General features: G+C 41.2%; 1 protein-coding gene across 1 annotated transcript; it reads right to left on the bottom strand.

The window, feature by feature from the left end:
* Positions 1-3,267: 3,267 nt before the first annotated feature.
* C6 (complement C6) lies at positions 3,268-26,990 on the bottom strand. Its single transcript, XM_010395205.4, has 18 exons — positions 26,722-26,990; positions 25,024-25,181; positions 24,016-24,172; positions 21,614-21,758; positions 20,857-20,998; positions 19,876-20,014; positions 17,690-17,890; positions 15,722-15,962; positions 14,922-15,044; positions 13,810-13,976; positions 12,656-12,881; positions 11,298-11,469; positions 10,187-10,298; positions 9,601-9,733; positions 8,422-8,613; positions 7,788-7,878; positions 6,099-6,340; positions 3,268-4,197 (listed from the first exon to the last, which is right to left on the bottom strand). Exons 2-18 carry the CDS (start codon positions 25,179-25,181, stop codon positions 4,016-4,018), a joined length of 2,823 nt encoding a protein of 940 aa, XP_010393507.2. The 5' UTR covers positions 26,722-26,990; the 3' UTR covers positions 3,268-4,015.
* Positions 26,991-27,404: the final 414 nt, after the last annotated feature.

Below are 27,404 nucleotides of genomic sequence, written 5' to 3'. Positions count from 1 at the left end.
GTAGCTATTTTCTACTGTGTTTACTGTGTCTAGCAATTTTGCATTTAGTAGTCTTATTTTGCACCAAAATCTCAAATCAAGAGATAATTACCACTCTCACAGCATCTGAAATATAAAGACACCAGGACTCAAACATTTAATACCAGATGTTTTCATATTTTTAAGAAGGAACAGTAATTGCTATTACTAAGCAGTGGCTCATCAGCAAAAGTTCGGCAGTTGATATTTAAATCTATATATCTGATTTACCTTCAAACCCCTGAAGAAAACTCTGGATTACCCCTTTCTGAGGTTGCATAAGGATAAACATTGTAACAGACACTATTCAGTTCTCTTCTATATTTCTCAAATTTTACATTCTACATTACAATAAGTATTTATACAGAAGCCATGGTGAGAAGCCCACATCAGCAGGTGCTAGTTATCCAGCCATTGAATCATGCCCCAGCTGTCTCTGTCTCTGGTAAGTGTACAGTATATACATTACACATACTCCTGTGCTAGTGAAAAGTTAGATATGTTGGAATTTGTATGGAAATTTGTGTGGAAAGGCTTGGTATACTTATTTTGGATGATGCTTCCTCTCTGATGTTAAGACCAAATAGATGGGGTTTTTTTCTGTGCAGTAGAAAAGGTGCATTACCGAGAAGGCTGTTCTTTGAGAACTAGGTGACCTAGGTTACCCTGACAGATTCACTTAATGTTTCCTGTATCTTCTCCAATTATAAGTTATGGCCCAAGGCAATGGTCCATCAAGCCAGGTATGTTACTCGGAGCTTACAATGGCAAAGGAGGGATGGCATTTCCTGCCCACAGTGAACAGGAAAACTATCGTTACCTAATATAAGTCATCACTTCTAAGAAAAAGACAGATGTTGCAGGAAATATTAAAGAACTTCAGTCCTTGATCTAAGAGTTGGGGACCCCTGTGACAGAGCACAGGAGCAAACCAAAAGTCCTTGCAAAGAGCAATCCAGACCCTACTGAAGCAACAGTAAAAATCCCACTGATTTCGGCATGCTGAAGATTTCCACTGGATTCAGTTTATGGCAGAATCACCACCTTATTAATGAGTGGCAGATGATGTCTCCATTCTGTGCTGTAATATTCAACTGCAAAACAGAAACTACAGAAATGATCCCCATCAGCAAGAGAGAATGAAACAAGTCTTACTGCGAGCACTTGCACAGCCACTCTGAGACCAGAGATGCTGGAGAAATGGGGGCAGTCAGGGAGCACTTGGCTGCCTTCTGTTTACCAGGAAATAACTTCTTCTCGCAATTTATCATGGTGAAAAGTGTCAGGGATAAAAAATTCCCTTTATCGGAAGCTTTGCTAGACAGTTACACTGGAATCAGAGGCCTGTAATGAAAAGCTAGTATTAAGGTTAGAGGATCAGGATCAAGAAATCTTCATTGTTTGTTGACAGTGCAGAAAGCATACACAACCATCCTTCCCCCACAGAATGCAACCAGAAAGAAGAAACAACACTAAAAACAAATCTAAAACCAATCGAATCTGCAATTCACTCCTAGATCACCACTAGCATATTACTGTAGATCTTCAGTTGGAGGAAAGAGATATAGAATTACAAAAGAAAGCCTATCTCAGGCTTTTATAATAAATTTTACTATACATTTTAAGCAAGAAAGCATCCATTTATTGTATTTAGCAGCAGGATTAATTTCTTCTTTTTCTTGATCTCCATCAAGTTGAGACTAGCTGCTGTTCTAGGGAGCTTGACAACATCCCAAATATGTTTCTTTGTAGGGAAAGATGGCCATTTCACATCCAGCCCACTCCCAGCTCCCAGATGACTTTGCCCAGCCTCCGGCAAGGTGTGACACTTATACATAGGGCAGGTTGTTCAGTAATGGACGTTCCTCATGCATCATGCAATGGGTGAGCAACTGCCTGATGTTTCAGACATAAAGGGTTGCAGTGAATGGGGTGACATCAGACTGGCAACTCATCATGTGTGGAGTTCTGCAGGGCTCCATTATGGGCCCTGTGCATCTTCATAAATAACTTTGGATGCAGGACTGGAAAGCATACTACGTCTGCAGACAATACTGATTTGGGAGGAGCTGTTATCTCCCTCCAAGGCAGAGAGAACCTGCAGAGAGACACTTGATGAGAGGGCTGGGCAATCATCAACATTATGAAGTTCAACGAGGAAAAATGCTGGACTTTGCACCTGGAACAGGCCAATCCTGGATGTCTGGACAGACTGAGAAATGAGATGCTGGAAAGCAGTGCCATGGAAAGGGACTTGTGGGTCGTGGTTGATGGCAAGTTGAACATGAGGCAGCAGTGCCCTGGCAGCCAGGAGGGCCAACCCTGTCCTGGGGGGCATCAGGCACAGCATCGCCAGCCAGGCAAGGGAGGGGATTGTCCCCTCTGCTCTGCTCTGGGGCGGCCTCACCTCCAGTGCTGGGGCAGCTTTGGGTGCCAAAGGGAAAAAAGATATTAAGCTATTAGAGAGTGTCCAAAGTAGGGTCACAAGGATGGTGAAGGGTCTGGAGGGGAAGCAGTGCAAGGTCTGAGGTCACTTGGTCTGTTCAGCCTGGAGGAGACTGAGGAGAGAGCTCATTGCAGTTACAACTTCCTTGTGAGGAGAAAGTAGAGGGGCAGGCACTGATCTCTGCTCTGTGGTGACCAGTGACAGGACCCAAGGGAATGGCCTGAAGCTGAGTCAGGGGAGGTTTAGGTTGGATATTAGAAGAAGGTTTTTCACCCAGAGGGTGGTTGGGCACTGGAACAGGCTCCTGAAGGAAGTGGTCACAGCTCCAGCCTGACAGAGTCCAAGAAGCATTTGGACAATGCTCTCAGGAACATGGTGTGATTCTTGGGGTGTCCTGTTCAGGGCCAGGAGCTAGACTTTGATGATTTGTGTGGGTCCTTTCCAACTCAGCAAATTCAACGATTCTTTTCAATGATTCTATGGGGGTTTTTTCCTGATTGTCATTGTTCTGATGTCTGTTGGTAAAAAAAAAAAAAGTACTTTCAGTTTTCCCCTTCTTAAAAGGCAGGTTTATACTCCTCAGATTTGTAAAATTCTGAGTGCTGAAGGGAAAATTCTAGTTGCAACTGCTCAGAAATGATGATTTGTGACCAAGAAATGCTGGGGGCATGGACCCATGGCTAAGCTGAGGTGCCCCATGCAATTGCTCTCAGGTTTGATGCTGGTGGAGGTGTATACAAGGAATCTGATTGTGATGTATTTCTGGAGACTCCAAGTCGAACCCCTCCAAGAAGAGACACATATTGCAGTAGGACTCTGCCCAGTGCATTGTTCATTAAACATTTCTTTTATATTTACGTACAAATGTAATTTCTTACTTAATTCACCTTGAGGGATATCATAAAAGTCCCTGACAGTGCCTAAAGATCAACCCCAGCAAACAAACACAGAAAGCAAACACCTCCTCTGTTCAGCCACTCCAATTAAAAATCACATCGTTTTGAAGACTTTGTTCGATCATTGCATAATTGTGGTTTTCAGTGTTTTATATTGCTCCTTCCATTTGTACCATGAGTGCAGGTAGCCTCTTGCTACCCGTTTCCCGTTTGATGTCAGAAGTGGTGCTGAAGTGCCTGCTCTGCCTGCATGATGCAGCAGGTGAACTCAGCCAGTGAGACAAGAGTGCAGAGCAGTCACAAGCACAAGGACAAAGCAACAAATGGCTGAGGAAAGGAAAAGTCTCATCCAGCTTTAGGAGACACCAAAGGCAGTGCTTCTTTTTCTCCCTTCCCATTGTTCCCCTCCCTTCCTGTGCACATCTCCAGAGCTGCCAGCAAGACAACCCATCTGTATACCCCCCAAACCCAGGTCATTTTCAGACAGAAAAAGCCACTGCCACCCTTCTCCCAGAAAGCTGTTAAACAAGCTGTATTTTTTTTCTCATCCTTTTGTTTTGATCCATTTATCCTTTCATTATAAACCAAGTTTTTCTGTGGGTGGCTCAGTCTGCGTTCGATGCGATGATCATGGTGTCTGCAGAGAGGTAATGGGTTATGGCAGGCAGCTCCCCTGCTCCAGCACCTTCAGTTTGATGCCAGCACACTTCATGGCTGCCAGCATGCAATGACTGACTATCTTCCTCCTCCCTGTTGTCTCCATTTGGATGCAGTGAGGGCGGATCTCTTCTTTGGGGCACTGGTAAGGCATCAGGCAGGAGCACTGGGTCTGTGTCTCTGGGAATGAATGTGTGGAAATTTAGCAGCAAATGTGATGACTAAAACCAAATTTTATACTTTGATGACATTTCAAAGTCCAACAGGGAAAAACACTCTTGGACGTTTGCAATATATTAGTTACAAAAAGCCTGTAGTGCATACACTAGATGGCTGGATATTAGGAATAGAGACATAATCAGCTTTAAATAACAGTTTTTGCAGCAGTGGCCCATACAAAAGCACAATTGATCTAACTATTTTTATCCACTGGCTTTCCCTGACTTTTCTTCTAAACAAAGATATATTAAGTTGACTTTCTATTCCCAATTATCCTTGAACACAATCTTGCTATGAAATGGAGTCTTAAGGTCCATATTGTGTCAGCTCCTATTTCATTAAAGCTTTCTTTATGAATGCTAAGCTACCTACTGCTGGCCTGTGGTAAAGCTCAGTCCTGCTGGTTATTTCATTACCTATTTCTGATCTAATCAGGTTCTGACTCTTTATATTCTTTCCCAGAAACTCCCTAGGCAGAGTTTCTGCCTTCAGTTTCCTAAAACATGAAAAATGTGTGCTTTCCTCCATTTAGCTTCTTTCATGGTACTGCAGTATCTTCTCTGCAGTATCTTCTGTCCCTGAATTGATACCAACTACTCACTCTCAGGAAAAACAGAACTTTCATTTCCTAAATGTTTGCGCACACTCATGAAAAGTGGGCTTCTCTGGAGATGGTGAAGAGTCCAGTTCTAATCTCTTGAACACCACACTGACAACTAATCTTATTTAATGTATTTTTCTCCCCTCTCTCTTTTTTTTTCTGAACAGCCCCTGTAGGCTTTTGAGAGAAAAAACACTGAAGTGCTGGCACAGCTTGAAGACACTTGCATGGGGGAAGCAGAGCTAGGCTTCTTAGAGGCTCTGGAATAAGTAATTTTTGGAAAACTGTCACCTTTTTCCCAGGAGCACAAGGTGCCTAGAGGTTCCACCAGAGCATGTCCATTGATGGACACACCTGGTCATGCCTTCTGCTTGAGCCCACAAGGAACAACATCTCATGCAGTAATTTTACAGCCACCTACTTCAAATTCTATGCTGCAGAAATCTTGCATCTTCAAAACAGGGGCTTAGGATTGCTGCTGTTGCTTTATTTATTGTTAAGTAGACCAGGTGCGATAAGAATCAGATTTGTCTCTGGCAGCAAGGGATGGAGTGAGTGTGTCTGTCACTCAGCCTTTACCTGGCAAGCACTTGATGTGCCTGGAGCCAGTCAGCACTGCAGACATTTACAGGAAAACCTGCTGCTCTTATCACCTGGTTACACGGTAAATAGCCAAGTTGCACGAGAGTGTTTAGAGAATAATCCTCTTAGGGATTTTACCAGCTTAGCTAGTTCATTAAAACTCTTAATAAACACAGTTTTCACATACGAGTATTTGCAAATTTTACCATTAAAATCCCATTAAGCCTGATGGCCCCAGTCTTGCTTTTGAAGTAGTATCATGATTTAATTTCACAATTTAATTATATGCCATAGAGGGTGTGGCCCAAATTAAATCCTGAAGTACAAATTAGGGGCTAGTAGCCTCACAAGGAATGGGTGAAAATATTACCAACTACATTTTTGTGATTAAAGATTCAAATGTTAATTCTCCTGGAAAAGTTCCCTTTATCTCCAAGTTCCTCTTGTGCCTTTGTAATTGGAAGTAACAACACTACACAGGTTGTGAGTAAAGGGAAAAGGCATTTATCTAAGTGTAACACTAGGTAGCAGGGACACAGGACTGACCACACTTTCACACTCCTCGTGCCCAGAGGAACCACAATGCCTGTAAATCCTGTTCTTGTAGCAGTGAAAGAGTCAGCAGATTTTACTTTTAGATCCAAAGGAATGGCTAAATCTCACCATTCAGAAGTCATACCTTGACAATCCTCCCAGTCATAGCAGGTGTCATAGCCACAGGGCACTTTCTTCAAGCTATTCGCAGAGAGTTTTGCCCTCTCAATAGCCCAGTCTAGGTTGGAATTACCATGGCAAGGGCCAGCATGCAAGAAATGAAATGACTTTACTCCAAGGCACATTTCAGCTGAGTACTGACAGCTGGGCTTGGTCACATTCTGTTCAGAAACAGCATGTAGCACGCAGATGTCTTCTGAGTTGTGGCTGCCCAAAGGAAGAAAAGAAAAATTATTTTAGCAGGCTGTGGAACAAGTCCATGCTTTTAAACAGTCCATCAGCATCACATGAAACACAGCAAAGCTATGGACAGGCTGGATCTAAGGACCTAAGGCTGCCCCAGCAGGACCTGGACCTGATTAAACAAGCACTATGAGCTGGGGAAGCTTTGGTCCTGTCCAACAGCTGGGAGGTAAAGGACATGTGCCTGTACAGGAAAAAGGAGATGCTGTTATCTCCATGAGGATGTGAAATTTCCACAGCCCCTGGGGTGGCTTTTTTGAGTTAATGCATCCCTGCAGCTGTGTGTGCAAGTCTGTCTCTGACGCACAGTTATCATGGGACCAAAGGCAGGCGAAAACAGTCATGCTGCTTGCAGTTTCCTTTTTTCTGTATTGCTCTGGTTACTGAGTGAATTCATTCCTAGAAGGTGCATGCATTTCCAAGCAGCATTATTTTGTGGAGCTTAGTCATTTCCCAAAAAGAGGACCATAAAATCATAGAATGGTTGGAATTGGAAGGAATGGTTTGGATTGCAAGAAACTTTAGAGATCATAGTTCCAACCTTGCATGCTCCTTGTGCATGGTAGTGACGTTGGAGAAATGATGAGAAAAAAAGGAAGAGTTGCGGGCTCCAGTAGCAGAGAGCAGTGTAGATTAGAAAGATGTGCTGTGGTGTCTCATTACATTAATGTAATTGGGTAATGTAAATGTTGGCAGGTTACAGGAGGTGACCTTGCGTATCTCCATGTCAGGCACACATGGAGAGCTGAGTCCAGTGCTGGACTCCTCAGCACAACAGAGACGTGGAACTCCTGGAGCAGGTCCAGTGGAGGGTAACAAAGATGATCAAGGGACCGGAGTATCTCTATTATGAGAAAAGGCTGTGGGAGCTGGGCCTGTTCAGTCTCAGGAAGAGGTGACTGAGAGGGGACATCATCAATGTCTGTCAGTATCTGCAGGGAGGGGTGAGAGGAGGGACCAGGCTCTGCTCAGTGGTGCTGAGCAATAGAAAAAGAGGCAGTGGCCAATAAGTGATGCGCAGGAAATATGAATATGAGGAAGAACTGGATTACTGTGAGGGGAATAGGTTGCTCAGAGAGGCTGTGGAGTCTCTCTCACTGAAGATATCCAAGCATCATCTGAACACAATCCTGCGCCATGTGCTCTGGGGAGGCCCTGCTTGAGCAGGGAGGGTGGACCAGGTGACCACTGGGGACCATTCCACCCTGACTCATTCTGTAATCCTATGACTGTTCATTTATTTCATAGGCTATAAACAGAGATGTCATTTGGATACAGAGGAATAGCTAGTTAATATCTGAACAGAGAGTAGTCTTGATTTGCAGTCGTCTTCCTGCTCTTCCTGTTTGGTATCACAACGGCCTCTTGGTCTATCATTAGAGAAACTTTGACTTCTAATTACAGTACTTACCCACAATCTTCTTCTGGAGACATACAAACACACTGAGATCCAACTTGCTTTTGTCCTGGATTGCAAATACCTCTAATTTTAGTTTGCACATCTGAAACAACGGAGTGAAAACTACTGTAACTATTAAAGAGTGAACAGAAATATCTTACTCTCCTACCATAAAAGCTAAAATGTTTTTATTTCTATTTGTCCTAAGTTTCTCTCTTCAAAAGCTCACTGGTTGGCATGCAACAAGTATTTTCATCAGTCTTTGCAAAAATCACTGGAAAATCCTGTTTAACAAGAGAAGCTGAAGTTTCAATAAAATGAATTTTCCTACTTTGCTTTCATAAAGCCTTGTTAATACAGCTGGGGTTTTGTTTTGTTTGGTTTTGGTTTTAAGCAAACAGTTGCAGTGTCTCAACTTCATTATTAAAGTTTACAGTACACTGCATCCAAAAATTCTGAACTTAATGCAGAAGTTTAGAGCTGAAATTCTGTCACCATGGGAAGCACAAAGTAAAACCAAAATTAATTAACAGCTGCTATATGTCTTAAACCCAGTCATCAGCCTCCTAGTTCTAGCTAGCTGAAATAAACAGTACTGTTAATACCAGCCATGTGGAAACAGTAAAGTATCTGCAGGCATACTAACCTTTTTCACATGTAATAGACCTCCGAATAGGAGGTATCCAGGACAGGTCTTTCCCACAGGTATATTTTGTGTGACCAGTGACTATAAATCCAGCTTGGCAGCTCAGCTTCATTGTTTCACCAATGTTGTACTGTTGCTTAAATGGGGAAATTGTGACACTGTCAGATATTGGTGGCCTGAGGCATACTGAGGCTGTAACAAACAATAAAAAAAAGTATAATTCTTGTTGGTTTAATGCTGTGTGGATATTTACAGAAAGTCATAATGCTTTATCTGAAGAACCATATAAAGACACTCAATGACACTGAACATTTGTCTGACATTCAAAACCAATAAAAATTTAACACAATTAAGTCTAGAAATTTTCTGTACATTGTCATAGTCTTTAAAATATTTTTCAAGTAATAACTAAATAATGACAATATGTTTCTAATGTATACCAATATAAGTAATTTAATTTTGCTGTTTAAAAATAGTAAGAATAGCATTTAACAGCATATTTTAATTTTTCTTTTGTAAATTAAACAAAGTCAATGGCAATAGAAAGCCCACAAGTATATTCAGGCATGGGGTTTTTTTGTTAAAATGAAGACTAAGTAATTAAATCACACCAAGTTTTAGAAAATTACTGAAATCTCTCTTGTTAGCAAACAGACCAATTCTGATTCTTAATTCTTAACTGACCTATAATTCCTTCAAAGCATTGATTTATGGTAGAGATTTTCAAGGCAGCCTGAGAGCTTGTGGTTAGAAACACATCATCCATTTAATATAAAGGATAGTAGACAAATTTCTGTAAGAATGATTTCTTCTTCATAACTGTATCAACTTAAAGATATCTCTGTAAGTCTGAAAACAAAAGGTGAGTCCTTTTGTTAAAGGTATTTAAAACTATAAAAGAGAAGGATCTCACAGCATCCATCTGAGGATTTTCTTATGCACTGGATATTACAATATCCTTATAAAGCACATAATAGCAATGCTTCTGAATTAAAAGAGGAGTGATGTAGTGACTCATGATGTTTTTGCCATGTCTACCTTAACTACCTTCTTAAAATGTTATCTTTTCAGATATCTTACAGATTCTTTTTTAAAAAACCTGTATTAAAATCTTTTTTGTGTCTTTTTCCTCCATTTCTATTTTGTTGCTGTGCAATTTGTTTGTTTCCTCTTGCTTACGTTGGCACTCAACATGTTGCTGTGTCCAGACTTGATCTGGCAGACACCGAAGGTATTGATAGCCAATGAGGCTATGACCACTCACACAGGCAATTTCAACTTCCTCCCCCACAGCATACTGGTTCTTTTCGTTCTTTAAAAAAAAAACAACAACAAAACAAAACGAAACAAAAAATTAAAAAACCCAAACCAAAATCCTCTGCAAGAATCTATGGTAACAAGATTGGGCATTGTCAAAGGAAACAATAGCAAAATCCTGATAAGATGTAATAAATGCATGCTTTTCCTGCTCTGAAATATGAGTCATCCACTCACCGATATAATAAGTTTGTCCAGTAGCAGTAACTGATGTCATGGCTACAAAACAAGGATTCAAGGACCACTTGAAAATGAATTTTACCTTGACTTTTCTTCAGTTGCTGGTGTAGTGTGGTGGGCTAGAGTCCCACAGCATTCCTTGAAGACAGCACCACTCTCACTAGCACAGTAGCTAGATTGAGTATCAGACACATACAGCAGAGAAGCTGTAAAATTTCCAGTCTCTGCAACTGCTATACTTTGCTTCTGTATCATTTTTCATGCTCACCCTGATAAAGCCATATTCTGGTGGGTCTGGCTTAGAACATCCAGACTCAGGTTCACCAATCAAGACATTCTCTTCTCTCCTGGCTTCATCATCATTTATACAAGGAGCACCTCTGAAAAGCAAAAATTTGCTGTAAGGATGTATCTTAAGCATTCATGTCACCAAATAACAATGGCAGAATGTCAGGAGAGCTGCAAGTGTGTCCTGTCATCCTCCCTCCATAATTTCATTCTGTTAAATAAAAGATGGTGGACAAAGCATCAGGTTGACAGGGGGGAGAACGTGAGAGCAGTAAAAAGTGCTAAATGCATCTAGCAACATAATTAATTAAATATCTTTATACAGCAAGAAAAAGAGGCAGAAAAAGCAACATAGCAGGAAGTCTCTAAATAATCCATGTAATTCTGCTGCAACCAGGCAGTAGTTATAGGTGGCTGGTCTCTGTGAGTACGGAACTGTACAGCCCATGGTGTCTACCTGAGTAACAAAGAACTGTGGAACCACTGCTTGTAATCCTCTCCTATTCACTCTGGAATCCCCTGTGCAGTCACTATAGCAGGCATAGTGAAAATCCTGTTTCAGCTCCTGGTCCCAGAGGAAAAAAATGAAGACTTGGGCTTGAAGATGAAAAAAACTGAGTCAGTTTGGAGTTAGGATTTGAAGTTGAAACCATGCTAAAATGGTACATCAGGCATACGTAAAGTGGGAATATGAGAAACTTGGTAACTTCATCTGAACTCTCTGTGAGACTTTCAGATCTAAACCTCTAAGAAAAGAGGATGTGATACCAAAAAAAACCAGAAACTGTGAACTCCAACAAAGAGAAGCAAAAGATTTCTCCATGTCTTTGGAAAAGAAGCCGTGCAAAGCAGCATAGAAGATCTACAGGCATACTTTAGTGTGCAATTCATCAGCAATTTTCTAGGAATAAACAATTAATAAATCCAAATGTGAAGCAAATTTAAGAGATTTTGAGACTTTTCCTTCTCTCTGCTCCACTGAATTAATTCTGAGGGGAAAGCTGTGTGCTACTTCTCCTTGATAGTTACAGAGCCACTATGGAGGGCTCCTTAACTATCCCGTGACTATGGAGATCTTTTGGTCTTCTTACCTGTCTGTGAACACAGAGACATAGCAGTCCTCCTCTTCTTCCCTCTGCCCTTCACACGGCTTCCCGCCGTTCATTGGGGAGGGGTTATTGCATTCCCGCGTCCTTCTGGTTTTGAAGGAAGCATCGCATGGACTCCATTCAGACCAGCAACCCCATCGGCCATCGACAGCAACTGCAAGGAGTAAAAGAAACACCGTCTTTTGGCAGACAAGTACCATACACAGTATTTATTTTAAGGACACATATGACAGGGACAATGGTAAATTCAAAATAGCCATTTTAAGAAGATTTAAAATTGTTACTGTTAAGGGAGTAGATTGCATCTAGAATATTAAGTTTTCCAAAAGGTGGCCAGCCAAATTCCAGCTGCTTCATAAAACCCTAAAATACATTTACCTTTCCAGTTTTGATTGTAAGTAACATTAAAACCCGGAGCAGCATATTTTATACTTTTATTGCACACACAGATGTGTGAGTTTTCATGGTACTGACAAGTTTCTTAGATAGGTCATTATTTAATGAGTTTTTAAATAAATCTAACACCATGTCTAAACCCCAAATCTACATCCCATGCTAGTTAAATTAAAACATTACTACTACTGCCTTCTCTTAACCCCTGGCATGTTTTATCTGTACCACCATGAAACATGCATAAAATTTTTTTATTACACACCCTTTCTTTTGTGCATGCTATGGACTTTCTGTATCCATCTTTGTCCTCAGTTGTTTATTTCTTTCAAAATATTCCTCTCTCAGGGTCAGATAATGAGACCTGTATCTGCCTAAGTGACTTTACCTTACGTTCCCTTTTGGTCGTGGAATATAGACATGTGTAACATCTCTTTTGTTTCCCTTCAGTATGGCACTAGTGCCAATTTAATTCAAAAATGTTTTGCATTAAATTGCTCTTTTAAGTTCTCCAGAATGATGATTATGTTCTCTCTCCTTATGACAACTGAGTTTTCCTTCTAAACTGTAATCAACAATTTTTATCTTCATTAGCCATTTAGTCTTAAGCATAATAGCCTATAGGGGAAACTAAGCAATGGCTTTCTTAATTTTTTGCATCAATTATCTTTGATCTGAATTTCCTCCTTATTGCTGAATAGCTCATGTTATATGATCTTAATTATGTAGCTAAGGAATATTTTACCATATCTTACACTTTCTTTTGAATCATGGCTATTCAGTTTGATTTTTTTGTTTTTAATCCCTACATTTATTCTTATGCTTTTTGGACATCACCATGTGGTTAGACGTGCTGTGGATTTAGTAAGGGGAGGTTGTGGCAGATTAACCCCTGACAAAGAGATACCAGAAGGACCATATTTGCACGACTAGGCCATCACCCCAAATACCTGCTGTGAAACCCGGAGCCCGCGTCTCGCAGTTGGTGCCATAGGTGCCGGCCTGGCACAGGCAGAGGCACTCTGTCCCGGATAGCACAGGCCTGCCGTTGTTGGGGCAGGGGGCACACTGGCATGGGTCAAACCTGCCCACGTGGTCCCTCAGCGCTCTCCTCAGGTGACGGCGCTTGGTCACAGCGCATGGCACATTCTTCACCAGGTCCACGATGGGCGACACCTGGCAGAGAGCTGACAGTCAGCAGGAACCGAAACACAGCAGGGCCCTCACAGGGGAGCCGGAGGATTTTTAAGGTGCTACAGCCTACCTATGAAGCTGTGTCACACAGGAATTATGGATGCTTTAAAGGTGCATGGCAGTGCTATACACCTATATTATCCTGTTCATGCTGCTTTTATTTCCCCAGTATAGGACTCTATGAGCCAGGGGAAAATCAACGAAGTGGGATACTATGTCCTGAAATTCGGGACACTCTCTGTTACACATCACATCACTATGTGATGTAGGGTTTGCTTATATCCAGTCCCTGCCATGTCAGACATCCCTATGCTGCCTTCAGGAGTTCAGCAGCTGCAGCAGGAGAGACCTCAGTGGATGCTGCATTCAGGCAGGTTTTGCTATTTGCCTCAAGTGCTGCTGAGCAGCTGCTGTACCAGCTGGGGAGGGAGACAGATCGGTGCACTCACAGCAGCACCAGCACTCTGCATTAAAGGAGCAGGATGGAGATGGGGGGAGTTACTGTTTTGTTTCAGTTTAGCTATGTGACATACTTTGCAGCACAGGCCTGACAAGGGAATGATCCCAGGGGAAGAAAGTGTTCCCAGCACCATGCACTGTTTTCCTGTATGGTAACTACCCCTCAGCTACCCCTGAGCTCCTGTTGGTGCTGGAGCAATTCATTCACATTCCTCGCTCTTACTCCCACTGTCCATGGACAATGCAAAACCACTGTGCCTTATAAACCAAAATGCACAAGAAGTTGTCCTAATAAAAGTTCTGTACGTTTATGTTATGCCCATAGTTATGTACATTCATATCACACCCAGCATCATCCTTGTTTACAAGAAAAAGTATCTGCACAGATCTATGAAGAGCTGCTAACCAGTTAGCCTTTGCTGTCTCAGTGTTTTTCTTGTTCTTCTCTTACCTCAAAGTCAATCACCACAGGATTGTCCTTTGTTGATTCCAGCCAGTCTGTGAAGACTCTGTGTCCTGGAAAAGCCCCCTTTTTCTCCCAGGCCAGAGCTGCTGCGTACTCTGACCTGCCACCTTTTACCAGGGAGACTGATCGTTCAGCTGACTCCAAAATGGAACCTGAAAGATGATTTCATCACAGTATTTTCAGACAAAGGCCTCCAAAGACAGTTGATATACCAACAGAACTATAAGAAAAAGTATAAGAGGATATTAAAGAATATACTAAGATTAATTTTTTGAAACTATCCTCGGAAAAATGAAGTCAAAGCTCAGAAGAACAATCCCTGCTATGACAGCGGCCTGTGATAATATTCCAAATGAAAGTGTTTGAGACATGAGCCATGGGACATTCAGAGTGTAAGACAGTTGTGGAAAATGCAGAGGATGCAGCAGCCTCCTCTAGAACACACAACACGGCAGGAGAATCTTTAGTTCTGGCTGTAAACACCCAAGTAACAGAAATTAATCAACTATTGGGGACAAAAACATGGCAGAGGTGATGAAATCCCTATTCTTAGTGATGCCTGACTCCTGCCATTCTCATGGAAAATGTGCCAGCTTTCTGCAGTGTCTGAGATATATTTCTGGCATCCTGGTACCTAAATGTCTGCTTGGCATGAGGAAGGTGGGAAGGGAAAGTCAGGGAGTGTGTTATTGCTCTCTCAGTGAGCTCTGAGCAACTCTTAAAGAAGACCCGGGACTCAGTCATGGACACAAATTTCTAGCTGTGCTCATTTTCCAGTTCAGCATGCTTGGCCCTGGACCCAGGGACAGGGGTAATTTTTGACAGATCTGTGACCAACTGGAGAGCCAGTGCCACTAGATCCCCAATGATGGTGCTCCAGAGCAGAAGAATAGCACCCCTACATAATAATTTCTTTTGCAAATGAGAATGACCCCAGTGCTTGTGTCACAGGCAGACAGTGAAACACCAGCTCCTCTGACAGTGGTGGAAGCGCATCTGTAGTTCAACAAAGCTGAGAGGTCACCTGGGGCAGCTGAGGCAAATGATAACTCTCAGGGTAAGTAACAGGACATGAGCCCTATTCTCATCATGGTCACCTTCATGTGTCACAGTCATCCTGTTTGTGGTGCATCTGGTACTGACTTTCTTTTTCTTCCTGAAGAACACACGCTTGGTTGTTTCTGTTCGGACACACTCTGTTGATTCATCAACTGACAGGCCTAGAAATACCAGAGAGCAGCATCTTCATCACCATAACCATGACACATGGCAGGCACCATGCCCCAGGCTCCCACACTGAGGTGAGCCAGCAGGTTCCCCTGCTCCTCACCCACCTCTGGAGACTTCACTACAGCAGGCACCTGCTTCCCCAGGTACAAAGAGCTGAGTCATGCTTTAGTTACCCTCCCATTCCCATGCAAGTTACAGCAGCCACATTAAAGATCACAGCTTTTAACTTTAGATTTCCATTTTTGTGCTATTGTCTTTTTATTTTGGCAGTCTAGTAGTCATGGGAAAATTTTAAAGTAATTTCTAATGCAAACCATCAGTTTTACTGACTGTATCCCAAAAAGTACCACTTATACCTCTCAGACCTCAGTCCCATGCTGTAGGATGCTCAAACACCTTTTCCTGGTGGCACCTGGTCTTGGTCTGAAGGTCTTAAGTGGTTTCCCTGAACACAGTGACATTTACCAAATAAGGAGTCTCCTGAACTTTTCAAAGACAGTGTAAAGCAAAAATTTCTTCTTGCTCTATATGCAAGCAATGTGAGTAATTACCGAGTATGTGAATGTCAAAAGTTTTTTTGCTGTTGGAGAACTTACGATGTGGTGTAAGACCTTAAAACGGGGACAAGAAAAGCTGTTAAACAAATAATGATATTTTCTTTACATACCTGAGTTCTGCAGTTCCTCAGAGCTGTACTGGTAAAGAATATCATAGGAACCACCCATCTTCCCAGAGGTGTAGTAATGAGTGCCAAAGTCATCAAATATTCTGCTGTATAAAGCATAGTTGTACTCCAGGGGCAGGTGGTTAAGTGCTTTTAGAAAGGCATCTGAAAGCTGCAGATCTGACTCTTTCATTGTGAAGTTTGCAACAGAAATTACTTTATGGACTCTGATAAAGTTGGAATTCTAGAAATAAGAAAAGGGAAGTCTTAATACCTTATGTGCTTATTTATATGCATATATGCAAAATATATGCATGTGATATATAAAAATATATATGTGCATATAAATGTGTATCGATATAGATAGATAGATAGATAGATATACATATTTTAACATATAGATCTGAATGTGACCTCCCAAAGCCCAGGAAAATTCCTCCCTCCTTTTAAGTGATCAATATAAACTTCTTTTTTCACTGTTTAAGGAAATGTTGCAAATTTACTTGTAGGTCTCTCAAACATACACAAGTACACATCTATCTACAAACACCCACTAATACAATTTATAGAGATAGAGATAAAAATAGAGACTTCCTGTATGGTACAGTAGAGAACACGAAGAAGACCCAAGGTAAAACTCTTACTGCGGATTCATTAACAAAGGATTTTAAACTATCATCTTTAGCCAACACCAGACTAAGTTATTGGCGTGTTTCGGGGATTTCACAGAATCACGGAATGGTTTGGGTTGGAAGGGACCTTAAAGATGTCTAGTGTCAACCCCAGTACTGTGGACAGAAACAACTTCCACTGGACCAGGTTGCTCAGAGCCCCATCCAACCTGGCCTTGAACACTGCCAGGGATGGGGCATCCACAGCTTGTCGGGGCAACCTGTGCCTGTACATCACCAACTTCCATGACAACAAGGCTGAAAACCAATGTATGCAAAAGAACCTTTCTGGTGGACGTTTAATTTAAACTAACATTTCCATAATTATCACTGGTCTGGGTTTAAACCAATAAGAAGCCACTGTTCCAGAAAAAAAACTTGCCAATTGTACAAGAGAGCAGCTTGATCTGTGTACAGGTATCTATGTGGCCATGAAAGTGAACTGGTTTCTAGCTGTTGGAACTTCAGGATAGTTACATTCAAACTAGAAGCAATAGACTCTTTAAGCAATCAAGTTGCTTAACCATTTGGACAAGTGAGCAAGGCCTGCAGCAAACTTCCATCACAGGAAATCTTAAGACTAATATTTTCGCAGAAGTTTCACTCTAATCGCATTAGAACTCTTGGGTTTCAACAGGCCTTAGCTTCATTCAGTCCTGTGGCCTTTCCCATGCAGAAGTGCAAACAATAGCCTGTCATTTACTGCCGTTAAGCTTTAAAGACACGTATTTTATACCCTATAATATTCATTTGCATTACAGATGCAGAATCTTATGGGAAAAATGTTTTCAGTTCTGAGAAAATTTTCTATGGATGTGTTATTCCTGAGATATCTTTACAACCAAGTGCACCTTGGCAGACGTGAGACTGCAGTATGTAAGTTAGTTACCAGATAAAAAAATAATGCAGATTAATACCCAGTAAATGCATATGTATGACATTCCTGAGTGCACTTCCTTTATTTTAGAGTTGTCTGCTACTGTTAGGTATTACGCCCTCTTAATCTATATATAGGATAGGGGAAGGAGTGGCTTAGCCAGTATGATAATGTCAAATCTACACTTTTTAATAAAAAGTGGAATAAGCCTATGGTTTCTGTACTAAACCCAGAAAATCATGTTGCATTACAAAAAGTATTTTACAACCAGGAATATCTTGTAGTATCAGAAGAGGATTTTTTTAATCCCTAATTCTAGTGGTCCAATGTCTTGATAAGGAAAGTAGCCTTTGGTAGCCCAGTTCCAAAATGAGCAGACAGAAATCAATCGAAAGAAAGAAACTGAAGGCAACATTCAATTACCTTTTCATATGAGGCTTTAATAGCTTTCTTGAAGGAGGAAGACGATGTAACTCGGACCCTTTTCTTTTTTGAGAATAAAAATGGGATACCAGAAGAACCTCGACTACTATGAGTGGATGATCTACTGTCAGAAGCACTATCACTCAGGGGAGTTAAATCTTTGTAGAAATCTGATGTTACATCATCCTCTTCATCTGTTACCTGGCAATTCAGTAAAGCAAAATGTATTTGTACAAATAATAATCTGAAACAGAAAACTATTAAGCAAAAAATCCTTGATTTCTTGATTTTTTTAATGGAAAAAATATGCCTGGTTATTTCAGATGGTAAAATAAGCTACAAAACTGTTCTTAACACAAAAGATGAGACTGAGAAAGGCTAATAGGCAAGATGAATACAAGGTAAGAAGCAGACTTACTAATAGTCATTTATACAAAAATGACAAAAAAGCATGTAACACTTTCTTCTAAAGCTTCGCACCCCTGTGCCCTAAAGCTCAGGAATAATTTTCAACAAGTTTCAACATACTTTTAAGAGAATTCCAGACATGTATGTTCTGTCCACATTATGACTAATTCCCAACCCCATGGCTTCTGTATTGTACAAGACAGAGTTTGATGTTTCCAGAACTTTTTTCTTAATTCCCAGCTGGAAGAATGAACAGGTTTCCAGAGGAGGGTCTTAGAGTATACTTGGACAGTTAGCACCTACACTACATGATGGATTAAAGGCAGATGAAGAGGAATTGTGAGCAAACCTGCTGATCAAGTTGCTAAACCTCAGTGGTGGTGTTGAGCAAAGCACCAAGACAACCTCAGCATCAGGTCAGAAATTACTTATTTCCCAAAAATTGGAAAAATCCCTGTGGGTTTTTGAAAACTGAGATTTTTTTTTCCCCTCCTCTAGACTTGTCTGTTTAATAGGGCTGCTAAGGATTTTGGGAGATGAGGTGGTCCATTCCCCCACTCCACTTCCATTTTACAAGTCATATGGCTTTGTGGGAAAATACACTGGAGTTCCAAGAAGGCCTGATCCAGTGACCCTTCTATATGAGAAGCTACTCTAAATGTTAAAAGATAAGACGCACTCCTAAAGATGAGTTTCACAAACCCTTAACAGTTCTGCAAATAGACATCAGTAATTAAATGAACCTTATAGGCTATAAAGAGACCTGGGCAAACCAAGTGTTGGTTTTCCCCTCTGAATATTTCTGCACACAGTAATTTTTCACTGTTGTTGACAAATCCTACATGTCATGGCCAATTCAATTTCAGTCTCTGTGGAATGTAGCAGGGTGTCCTTTTTTCAGTTGCTTCTGTTAAAGTAATTCTAAAACCTCACAACATGTGTGGCAAAAATCAACAGTTCAGTTTTCATCCATTAATTGAGCTTTCTTCACATCCTGCATTCTTTCCTTCCCAATGCAGCATCTACTGGCTTCAAACACCAAACATCTACTGGCGCATATGTACACCACCAGATGTTGTCCCCCAGCCACAGTATTCAAAGCATTTTCTAAATGCTAGTGTCATACAAAAAGGTATTAGTGGTTCCTAGATTTTCTATAAGATATACTCCCTGTTCATTTTGGCCATTCCTTGGCCTGTCCTGTAAGCCTCCTCTCCAGTCTTTGTATTTTTTTTCCTCCTGCTTCCCAGGCTCAGTGCCTGCCTCCTTTCCTTGCTGCACTGTGGAGGGGCTGGACAGGAAACAGGCAGGACTGAGGGGTTGAAATGGCTCAGGGAGGAACTGTGTTCCGAGGCTGCAGGTGACAGGAAGGGAGCTGGAGTCAGTAGCTGCAGCCATTGGTACTTCAAGTATACAGAAGTGATGCTGGAATAAGATTTGGAGTTGAACAAGCCTCTGCCTAGGTGATGTCTGCCTAGGAGAACGCCCTTGGTACAAAGTCAGAACAACATAAGGCCACAGCCACAAGGAAGCAGGAGAAATTCAAAGCAATCATATTGACTTTGATATATGATGCATTCAGTTAACACAGATCTTAAAGGCATGAGTGGAGCCAGAAAACTTATCCGCTTTCCACACATCAACTGAAGCATGTTCAAGCCTCACCAGGTTGACAAATCTTGTTCTAAAAAATATGGTACTGCCTAACACTTGAGTGCTTAACTTGGATTGTAATTTTAGCAAGGGTTTTACAGCTGGGAGCTGCTGCTTGAGAGTACCTGAAAGCTGACAGCCTCCAGATTCGCAGGGACACGATACAATTTCCTTGTCTCGTTGTGCTTCACTGTTGTACATTGTCCTCCATTGAATGAGTTGCCAAGAACTTCCCCTCGGCTCTCTCCTGCCAGAATGTGAAATCTAACAAAAAAATTATTTCCAGGGATTAAACAACTCCAGAAAGATATATGGACTTGAAACATGTAATGATATATGGCTGCACTGAGGTATTGTAGATTTGACTGAGAGCATGAGCATCTGGGTGATGTTACTACTTTGAAAGAAATTACTCTACAACTACTTCTCATTCACACTGAATTCACCTGAAAAATGCAGTAGCATCAATCCAGTTTCCTACTTTCCAGCAGTGCCTAATCTTACTGATAACCCCAATGTCAGCATAAGGCAGTCTTAAGCAGAGAACCTAAAAATTGTTCTAGGAAAATGAGCTAGTGGTTGTCCATTTCTACCATAAGTGATGTTACTGGACAACACTGAGATCAAAATTCAATTTAAAAATACAAGCCTGCTTGGGACAGGCATCCCATGTTTAGGCTTTATATTGCTTTAATTAATAGCCTGGAAGTAGTTGGTACCCTGTGAAGTGTCACACAGACAAATGACATCTGTAGAGGAACATCCTCAAAATTTCTGAAGCACTTGGCACAATGTACAGGCAAGTAATTCCATGAGCTGGAAGTTGCCCGTACCTGACGCTCTGGTTGCTGTGAGACAGGAAAAATCACTCAGGGACAGTGTTCCTTGACACATCTGGTCTACCAGCAGTGCAGAGCAAGACTGGAAGATGCAGTAGGCAAGTTCTAGCCTGATAGGTTTATTGTATTTTTATAATTTCTCACCAGTTTTGAGAGATTATATGTTTTAATGAATGCTCTCACATGCTAACTGAGAATTATTTTGTTTATGTAAACTAGTGAGGTAACAACTGAAGCTTAGGAAAAAAATTAGCAAAGTTGGCTTACCCACTGCCTATTAATTGCACACCTGGGATGCTCTCATACTTTCGATTACACACAGTCTTTTTCCTTCCACAGTTTCTTTCATCAGAGTTGTCCCCACAGTCATTTTCTCCATTACATTCCAATGTTTTTGAAATACAGCGACCTGCACCAGAGAAACAGCAGCCGCAAAGGTTCATCATGTCTGAATGCAGAAAAGGGCAGTCTTGTCTTTTTCACTTGCAAAGGTTGCCATAGATGTTGAGGCTGAGTTAGTGTAAAACCGGGATTATCCCAATTAAGAAATGACTGTTTCAATTCTGCGAGTTTTGCCTCATTTCAAAGTTGCAAAGGCTTAATTTTAGTTTGGCAAAAGGATATGTGGATAAAATTATGTAGTCTAATCAGGTATATTTAAATTGAAGCAAACAAGAAATAGGCCCAAGCCTAATAAAAACAGTGAGAATTTATGTTCAGACAAGCTGTATGGATATGTTTGTAAATTAAAAATTTGTGCAAAGAAATGCTATTGGAACAGCGCTACCATCCAGCTACCATTATCATAGTGACATCCCAGGCTAGAGACTGTATTTTAATTACTTATAGAAGAAACTGGAGACATAAGCTGCTAGTAATATACATAAAATCCTCACATAGACTTTTCTCCCTGGTCCCTTTCCCCTGGAATTTATGCATGGAATGTATGGATCTCTTTTGTCTCAGTATCTAATCTTTTAACTAACTGGTAATACTGTTGTAACGCAATGAGGATCATCATTACCACTCTCACACCGAAATTTATTCTTGCAGTCAACTTCCACTATGTTGCAGAGCTTAGCTGGGAAACATGGACGGGACTCCACCAGCGGCTCGGTGCAGGCCTGACCCCCAAACTGGGATGGTCGCAGGAGTGTCCGGGTACGGAACTGAAAGGCAGAAGAAATAAACCCTGGGTTGTTTTTGTGAGCTGTGTTTGTAGTTAAGTGCCACCCCAGGCAGAGCCACACACCTCAGTGCTGCTGAAGCTTTATTGAAACCAGAGTCCTGAAGGAAATAATCAGTCATTCTTGTCCTTGCATTCTACCATGCCATCATCCCAGGTGAGGCAGGCAGGGAACTGATATCCAAGAGTTTCATTAGTCCTGATGGAGCATGCATGATTAAACTGAGACAACCTGGTCTACATCACTGAAGGAATCAGAAATTCAGTCCCTTTATCTCCAGTTTTAAATGTACAGTAGGAAATGGTGTGACACCAGGCTTACAGAGATTTTTCCCATTCTTTGCCATCTCTATTGAAATAGAAATACCCTGACAGTGACAACCCATCCAGCTTGCCTCCCACATGTGGGACCTCTTGTCTGAGGAGAACTGGATGACTTGAGGGGACAAAAATGCTTTTCCTGAAAGTTTCTGGGAGCTCATTGAGTTTTTCTTCCCCAAGACAGTGCCCTCCACACAGAACAGTAAAGTTGAAGGGTTGTAGATAAAGCACTTCAGATATGTTTTCCACTCCACAGGACTTCTGGTGAGACCTGTCCACATGTGACTGAACAGTTTCTCCTCTAAGAATTTTTCCCACTGGAAAAGTATGGTTGCCTGCAGACTTCCCTCCCTGTAGACAGACCCTGGAGACAAATAATGCAGGAAGATTCTAGTAAAAATCAGTAACCAAGTGACTCTGAAGGGAGAGTGCAAAGAGCAACACCAGAAAGTTTTCAAGCTAATGAGAACCATTCTTTACACTCTATTTCAGTTCCTTAAAACTCGCTGTATTATTTGTGAGAGCTTCCACTTGTTTATCCCTCCCCCTCAGTGAACTTGCTTACACTGATCTTCACTCTTACATTGTGAGTCAGGTCCTCCATTCTGTAGGTTGTTCTTATTTATAAAGGTCACAGGCAATGATCTTTATAGTTTGGAGGGGAAAATGGACCACAGTCCACAAAAGTACCTTTTTGCTTGAAGAAGCATATATGTTAAATCAATATTTAAAATTAGTAAAAATGAACAATTTTATATATGGATGTAAGGTAAGAAACTCAGACATATAAGAAGGTATTGAAATCAGTCGAGAGGAACACTCCCTTTCAGCTCTTGAAGTTTCTGCCTCCCAGTCTCTCACTGATTCTCCTTGCTCTGCTCTCACACTGTCCATAGTTGCAACCCCACAGCCTGGTTCACTTCCACATCTAGAACAGCTTTTTCATGTCTTTCTCATCCTGTTTGGGCATCAGAAAGTTATACGTAAACGTAAAGCTATACTTATGATGTCTGACAGGTTTTTCAGGACTGTTTTTCAAGCATGAATTTCTGAAGCCAAGGGGTACACACAGAGGGATGTAGGCTGTGTCTGCACAGAACCTCAGAGCTGCTCTCATGGTCAGTGTCAAAGCTCAGACCCACCAGCCATACAACTACCCCAAGCAATCAGCAGTCCACTCCCCTCTATCCTCTACTACCTTATATTTTTCAGGGCTTGGTTTATTTAGGTCAAATTCACTTGAATCTGACTTTTCATTTCTTCCCTCTCTGCTGTCTCACCTCTAAGTCTACCATTGTCAACAAAGAAAAGCCCAGGAGGAAGAAACACCATCCTGGGGTTTTTCCCACAGATAGTAGCACATCTACCTGTCAGGGTTTTTTTTGTGCATTCTGTGAAGGTTCAGGGAATGGTGCTCTGTACTTCTTAACAGCAATGTCAAACTGATCCTATCAGTGCAAGACACAGCCTGAGAATTTCTAGCCACTGGCACTTAGGATTTGTTGACTCTTTTCAAGAGATTATTTGATCCTATTTTTCTTGTCTTTAGAACATACAGAATGCTATGGATAAGCTAAGATTCTGTGACTTTCTCCTGCTTAAGCAGACATGTACATTTTACAGTTTAGTTTATTCTTTATGTGAAAAACTCACCTTTAATTATGGCAGTGGAAACTTTGAAGCAAGTTTATCATAAACATCACAAGCAATGTCATAAATTGATTTACTCTACTAAATCATCCCTTTCTGGTTTGCTTATTTTAACTTGTTCTCTCCAGCTCCTACTGTATAATTCATAACCAATTTCCCTTGTTAACTTAAACTGTCATTTTCCAGATCAATTGCCGTAAAGTTGAAACAAGGAGATCTCTTTAGCATAATTTCTTGCATTTAACCCATATAATATATTTTCTACCTACTTGTTTTTTAACACATGGGTCACATTCTGACCAAGGGCCAAAGTCTCCAAGCTGACAGTTGATAGGACATGTTTGCTGGTTACATGCTCGAGATTCTTGCTTTGTGCACAGCTGATCACAGAAGTTTTGGCTATAATATTCATCCATTCTTATTTGCCTGAAAAAATGTAAAAAATTATGCTAGGAAAGAATAGACAGATCGTAGGTGTTCTCTACCTGTGGGTGAAGCCTGACAAAATGATTTGAACCCAACTAAGAAACCCTGAGAGATAATACAAAATAGCAGAACGCTGATTACAAGAAAAATCCAAATATGCCTTAAGTTTAAAGAGCAATTCTTTTTGATTCATGTCACTTCAGATGTCCCAGAGGATAGTTACAGGCCGAGTCAGGAAGAAAAGAGGGGATTTCTCACAAGTTTAGATTATACCACAGAGCTGCATCAAATTTGATGCTGCTGAATCTTTATTTGAGTTCAACTGCTGCCATAAAACTAATGGTGCAGGGAGGAAATTTGGAGCTCCCCCCTCCCACAGCATTGTGCCCAGTGCAGGGCTCCCAGGGTGGGACACTGAACACCAGCTGCGTGTGTCCACAGAGGCTGAATGCTCAGTGCATGCTGCCAGCAAGGACACTGTAGGACCTGGCTGTCCTCCTCACTACATCTATCAGCAGACATTGGTTTGTTTGGCGGCACTGGATCATAGGACTAGAATGGTCTGAGTTGGAAGGTATCTTAAAGATCATTTAATTCCAACCCTCCCCTTCCCTCCCTGCCTCACAGAGGGCTATGGTATTGTATATACAATATATATGTTGTATATACAAAATTTTGTAATTTTAAAGTCTTGTACTTAAAAGATGATCTATTTATCTGATGAACACTTGAGCATGATAATTTTTCTCAATATATTACGGAAGGTGGAGCTTTGGACACATGCCCCCCTCTCCAGAAGTGTTACTTTCACAGAAAAGAAACACAGAAGTAATGAGATGGCTTGGTCCTACCTGTGCCTGGTCTGTGTGCCGAAATTGCAAGTCTGTGAGCAGGCAGACCACGACCCCCATGGGTAATGCTCACAGTAGCACCCCTGGCTGGTCCCAATCACCAGGCTCAGCAGGACCAGGTGCATTGGTACAGTCACGCCCATGATGAAGGTGTCCATCTACATCACAGAGACGAGGAACAAAAGCTCAAGAAACTACCACTTAGTTATGCCAGAGTTCTTACAGAGATGTCTCTTCTAATATGTAGAGTCTGTGAATCTGCTTCAAAATACAAAGGTGCTAAGCAGGGCACCTAGAAAGGGGCAATCATGCATGATAGATACAGCAGTAATTCAGTCAATACTTTAAGGACCAGAAGTCACAATGGGTTTTATGGCCACTTATTTATCAGGAGTACTAACCACAGCTGTGCATTATTTCTGTTTCAGAAGCTGCTTATAAATTATTTCGAATGTGACTAATAAAGATCTGCTACTGTTCTTCATTGCTTAGAAGTATTCTCAAAAGTATTTTCTAGAAATACAATAACGTGAGTTATTCCTATACAGTATGTAAAACAACAAACAAGACCTTAAGACTAAGCAACTCCATCTATTAGCCTGTAACCAATTCATTTTCACATGCCTATAAATCCCCTTTGCATAAGCATTTTACTGCAGCGAATTCTCCCTTGTCAAAGTTTTGATTGGCTTGTTGAAACTGCAAACTATCACTATTCAAAGCTACTCTGAATTTTCCACCAGCAGTAGAAACAGAACATCTAGCCTGTTTCTCACTCCAGTGGTCAATCAAACTTTATTTGCTGAGACAGAAGGTTATAGGCAGTCTTTAGGAAGTAATAATACTTGGCAAACTAAAAAAAGCACCCAAACATCTTCCAGAAAAATATGTATTAATTGTAAAATGTAAACATTATCATGAGGTTGAATCAACACTAAATTTGACAGGCTGTTACAGTAGAGCATTATAAATTGGGTTTACCTCAAAAAAAACCCCAAATAAAACCCAAACCCAAATATGAAGTTTAAAACCCAAAGCATTTATTTCAAAACAATACCCTGAAATACTTAATTTCAAAAAGTTTGAAATTAATTGTGCAATTCTTTTCTCGCTTAGGTTTTTAGCCACATGTGCTATTTTGATTTGTATACTTTGCTGAAAAAAAGGGAATTGCATCAAATCAAAACATTACCTCCTCCCCTAGCAAGGAAAGACAGTAAGTCTTCACACTGCTGTGCAGTGAGAACTTGCAGCACTTTTTACATGGAAAGCCCGTCAGTGAACAAGTCTTTCAGAGAGATTTAAGTATAATCAAATAAAAAATATGGTAAGACAGAGGAAGTAGCAGTCTTGCCAGTGGACCAAGAAGAGAACAGATATTACATCTTTTTCCTTAAGAGTTCCTGGCTTCTTGCACCAACAATGCTGGCTTAGAAAAAACATGAAGCCCTACAGAACAATTACTTGCTTCATTCCTTCACTGTGCTGCACATACAAAAACACTCTTTATTCTGATCAGTGAGCAAAACACCAAGCAAACAGTGCATCAGAAGCCATACAAATATTAGCACATGAGAGAGTAATTCAACATTTTAAAGAAATAGAACAAAACAAACTCCACAGAACACTTCTCCATAGGTCTTGTAACCTGTGTGCATTGAAACCAACCAAAAAAAAAAATCTTCCTTTTTAACTTACTGTAAGACTGTTACTGGAAAAGTCAGTCTACGTTGCAGACTGGTGCGACCCTGGTGTGGTTTGCTGCAGTCTTTCAAGTGAAAGGCCAGAGGCTTTGTTTGATTTGGTTATCTTTTAATGAAGGCAGATTGATCTGATGGCAGGAGTGCTCAGAACAAAACGGCCTCTGCACCTGCACCCCCAGGGAGATGTGTTCTACAGAAGAGTGGAGAACCACCTCTTTGTACAAATGCAGCTGCCCAGGATGAGCCAAGAGGAATCAAAGTATATTTGCATTAGGCTATAGTGGCTCAATGCACTACAGATCTCTTTGTGCTGCCCAAGAGAGCTGCACAACCTCTCTGCTCTCAGCCTGACAGCAAGAGCGAGAATTTGGAAGAAGGCTCATGGTTGTAATTCATTACTGCTTTCACAAGGAAACAGGGGACAGAGTCCAGGCTAAGGCAAAATATCTGTCTGCTGCTGTACCATCTCCACAAATGGGGGAGCTCCCTGAGAAAACAGAAGTACAAATACATTTGAGGTTATTTACAGCCCTTTGCCTTTTGCCCTCGGTGGCAAGAGCTGTCCACTGACCCTGGGGAAGTGCTGCCAGCAAACAAGGACTGCTGAAAGCCTCTGTCCTTCAGCATGGGCACCACCTCATGACTGATGTGCCAAGGCAGGGATTAAAATAGAAAATG

Source organism: Corvus cornix, chromosome Z (genome assembly GCF_000738735.6).
Source record: "Corvus cornix cornix isolate S_Up_H32 chromosome Z, ASM73873v5, whole genome shotgun sequence".
Taxonomy (NCBI): domain Eukaryota; kingdom Metazoa; phylum Chordata; class Aves; order Passeriformes; family Corvidae; genus Corvus; species Corvus cornix.
Note: the sequence above shows the minus strand (reverse complement) of the source record. Positions and strands in the feature narration are given on the sequence as shown.

Coding starts and splice junctions, on each gene's coding strand:
- C6 (XM_010395205.4), bottom strand. CDS start 25,181: ATGGACACCTTCATCATGGGCGTGACTGTACCAATGCACCTGGTCCTG. Junction 17,891..19,875: donor TGGAGGCTGTCAGCTTTCAG/GTACTCTCAAGC, acceptor CTGAATTGCCAG/GTAACAGATGAAGAGGATGA. Junction 7,879..8,421: donor GTCTATTACATGTGAAAAAG/GTTAGTATGCCT, acceptor CCGTTGTTTCAG/ATGTGCAAACTAAAATTAGA.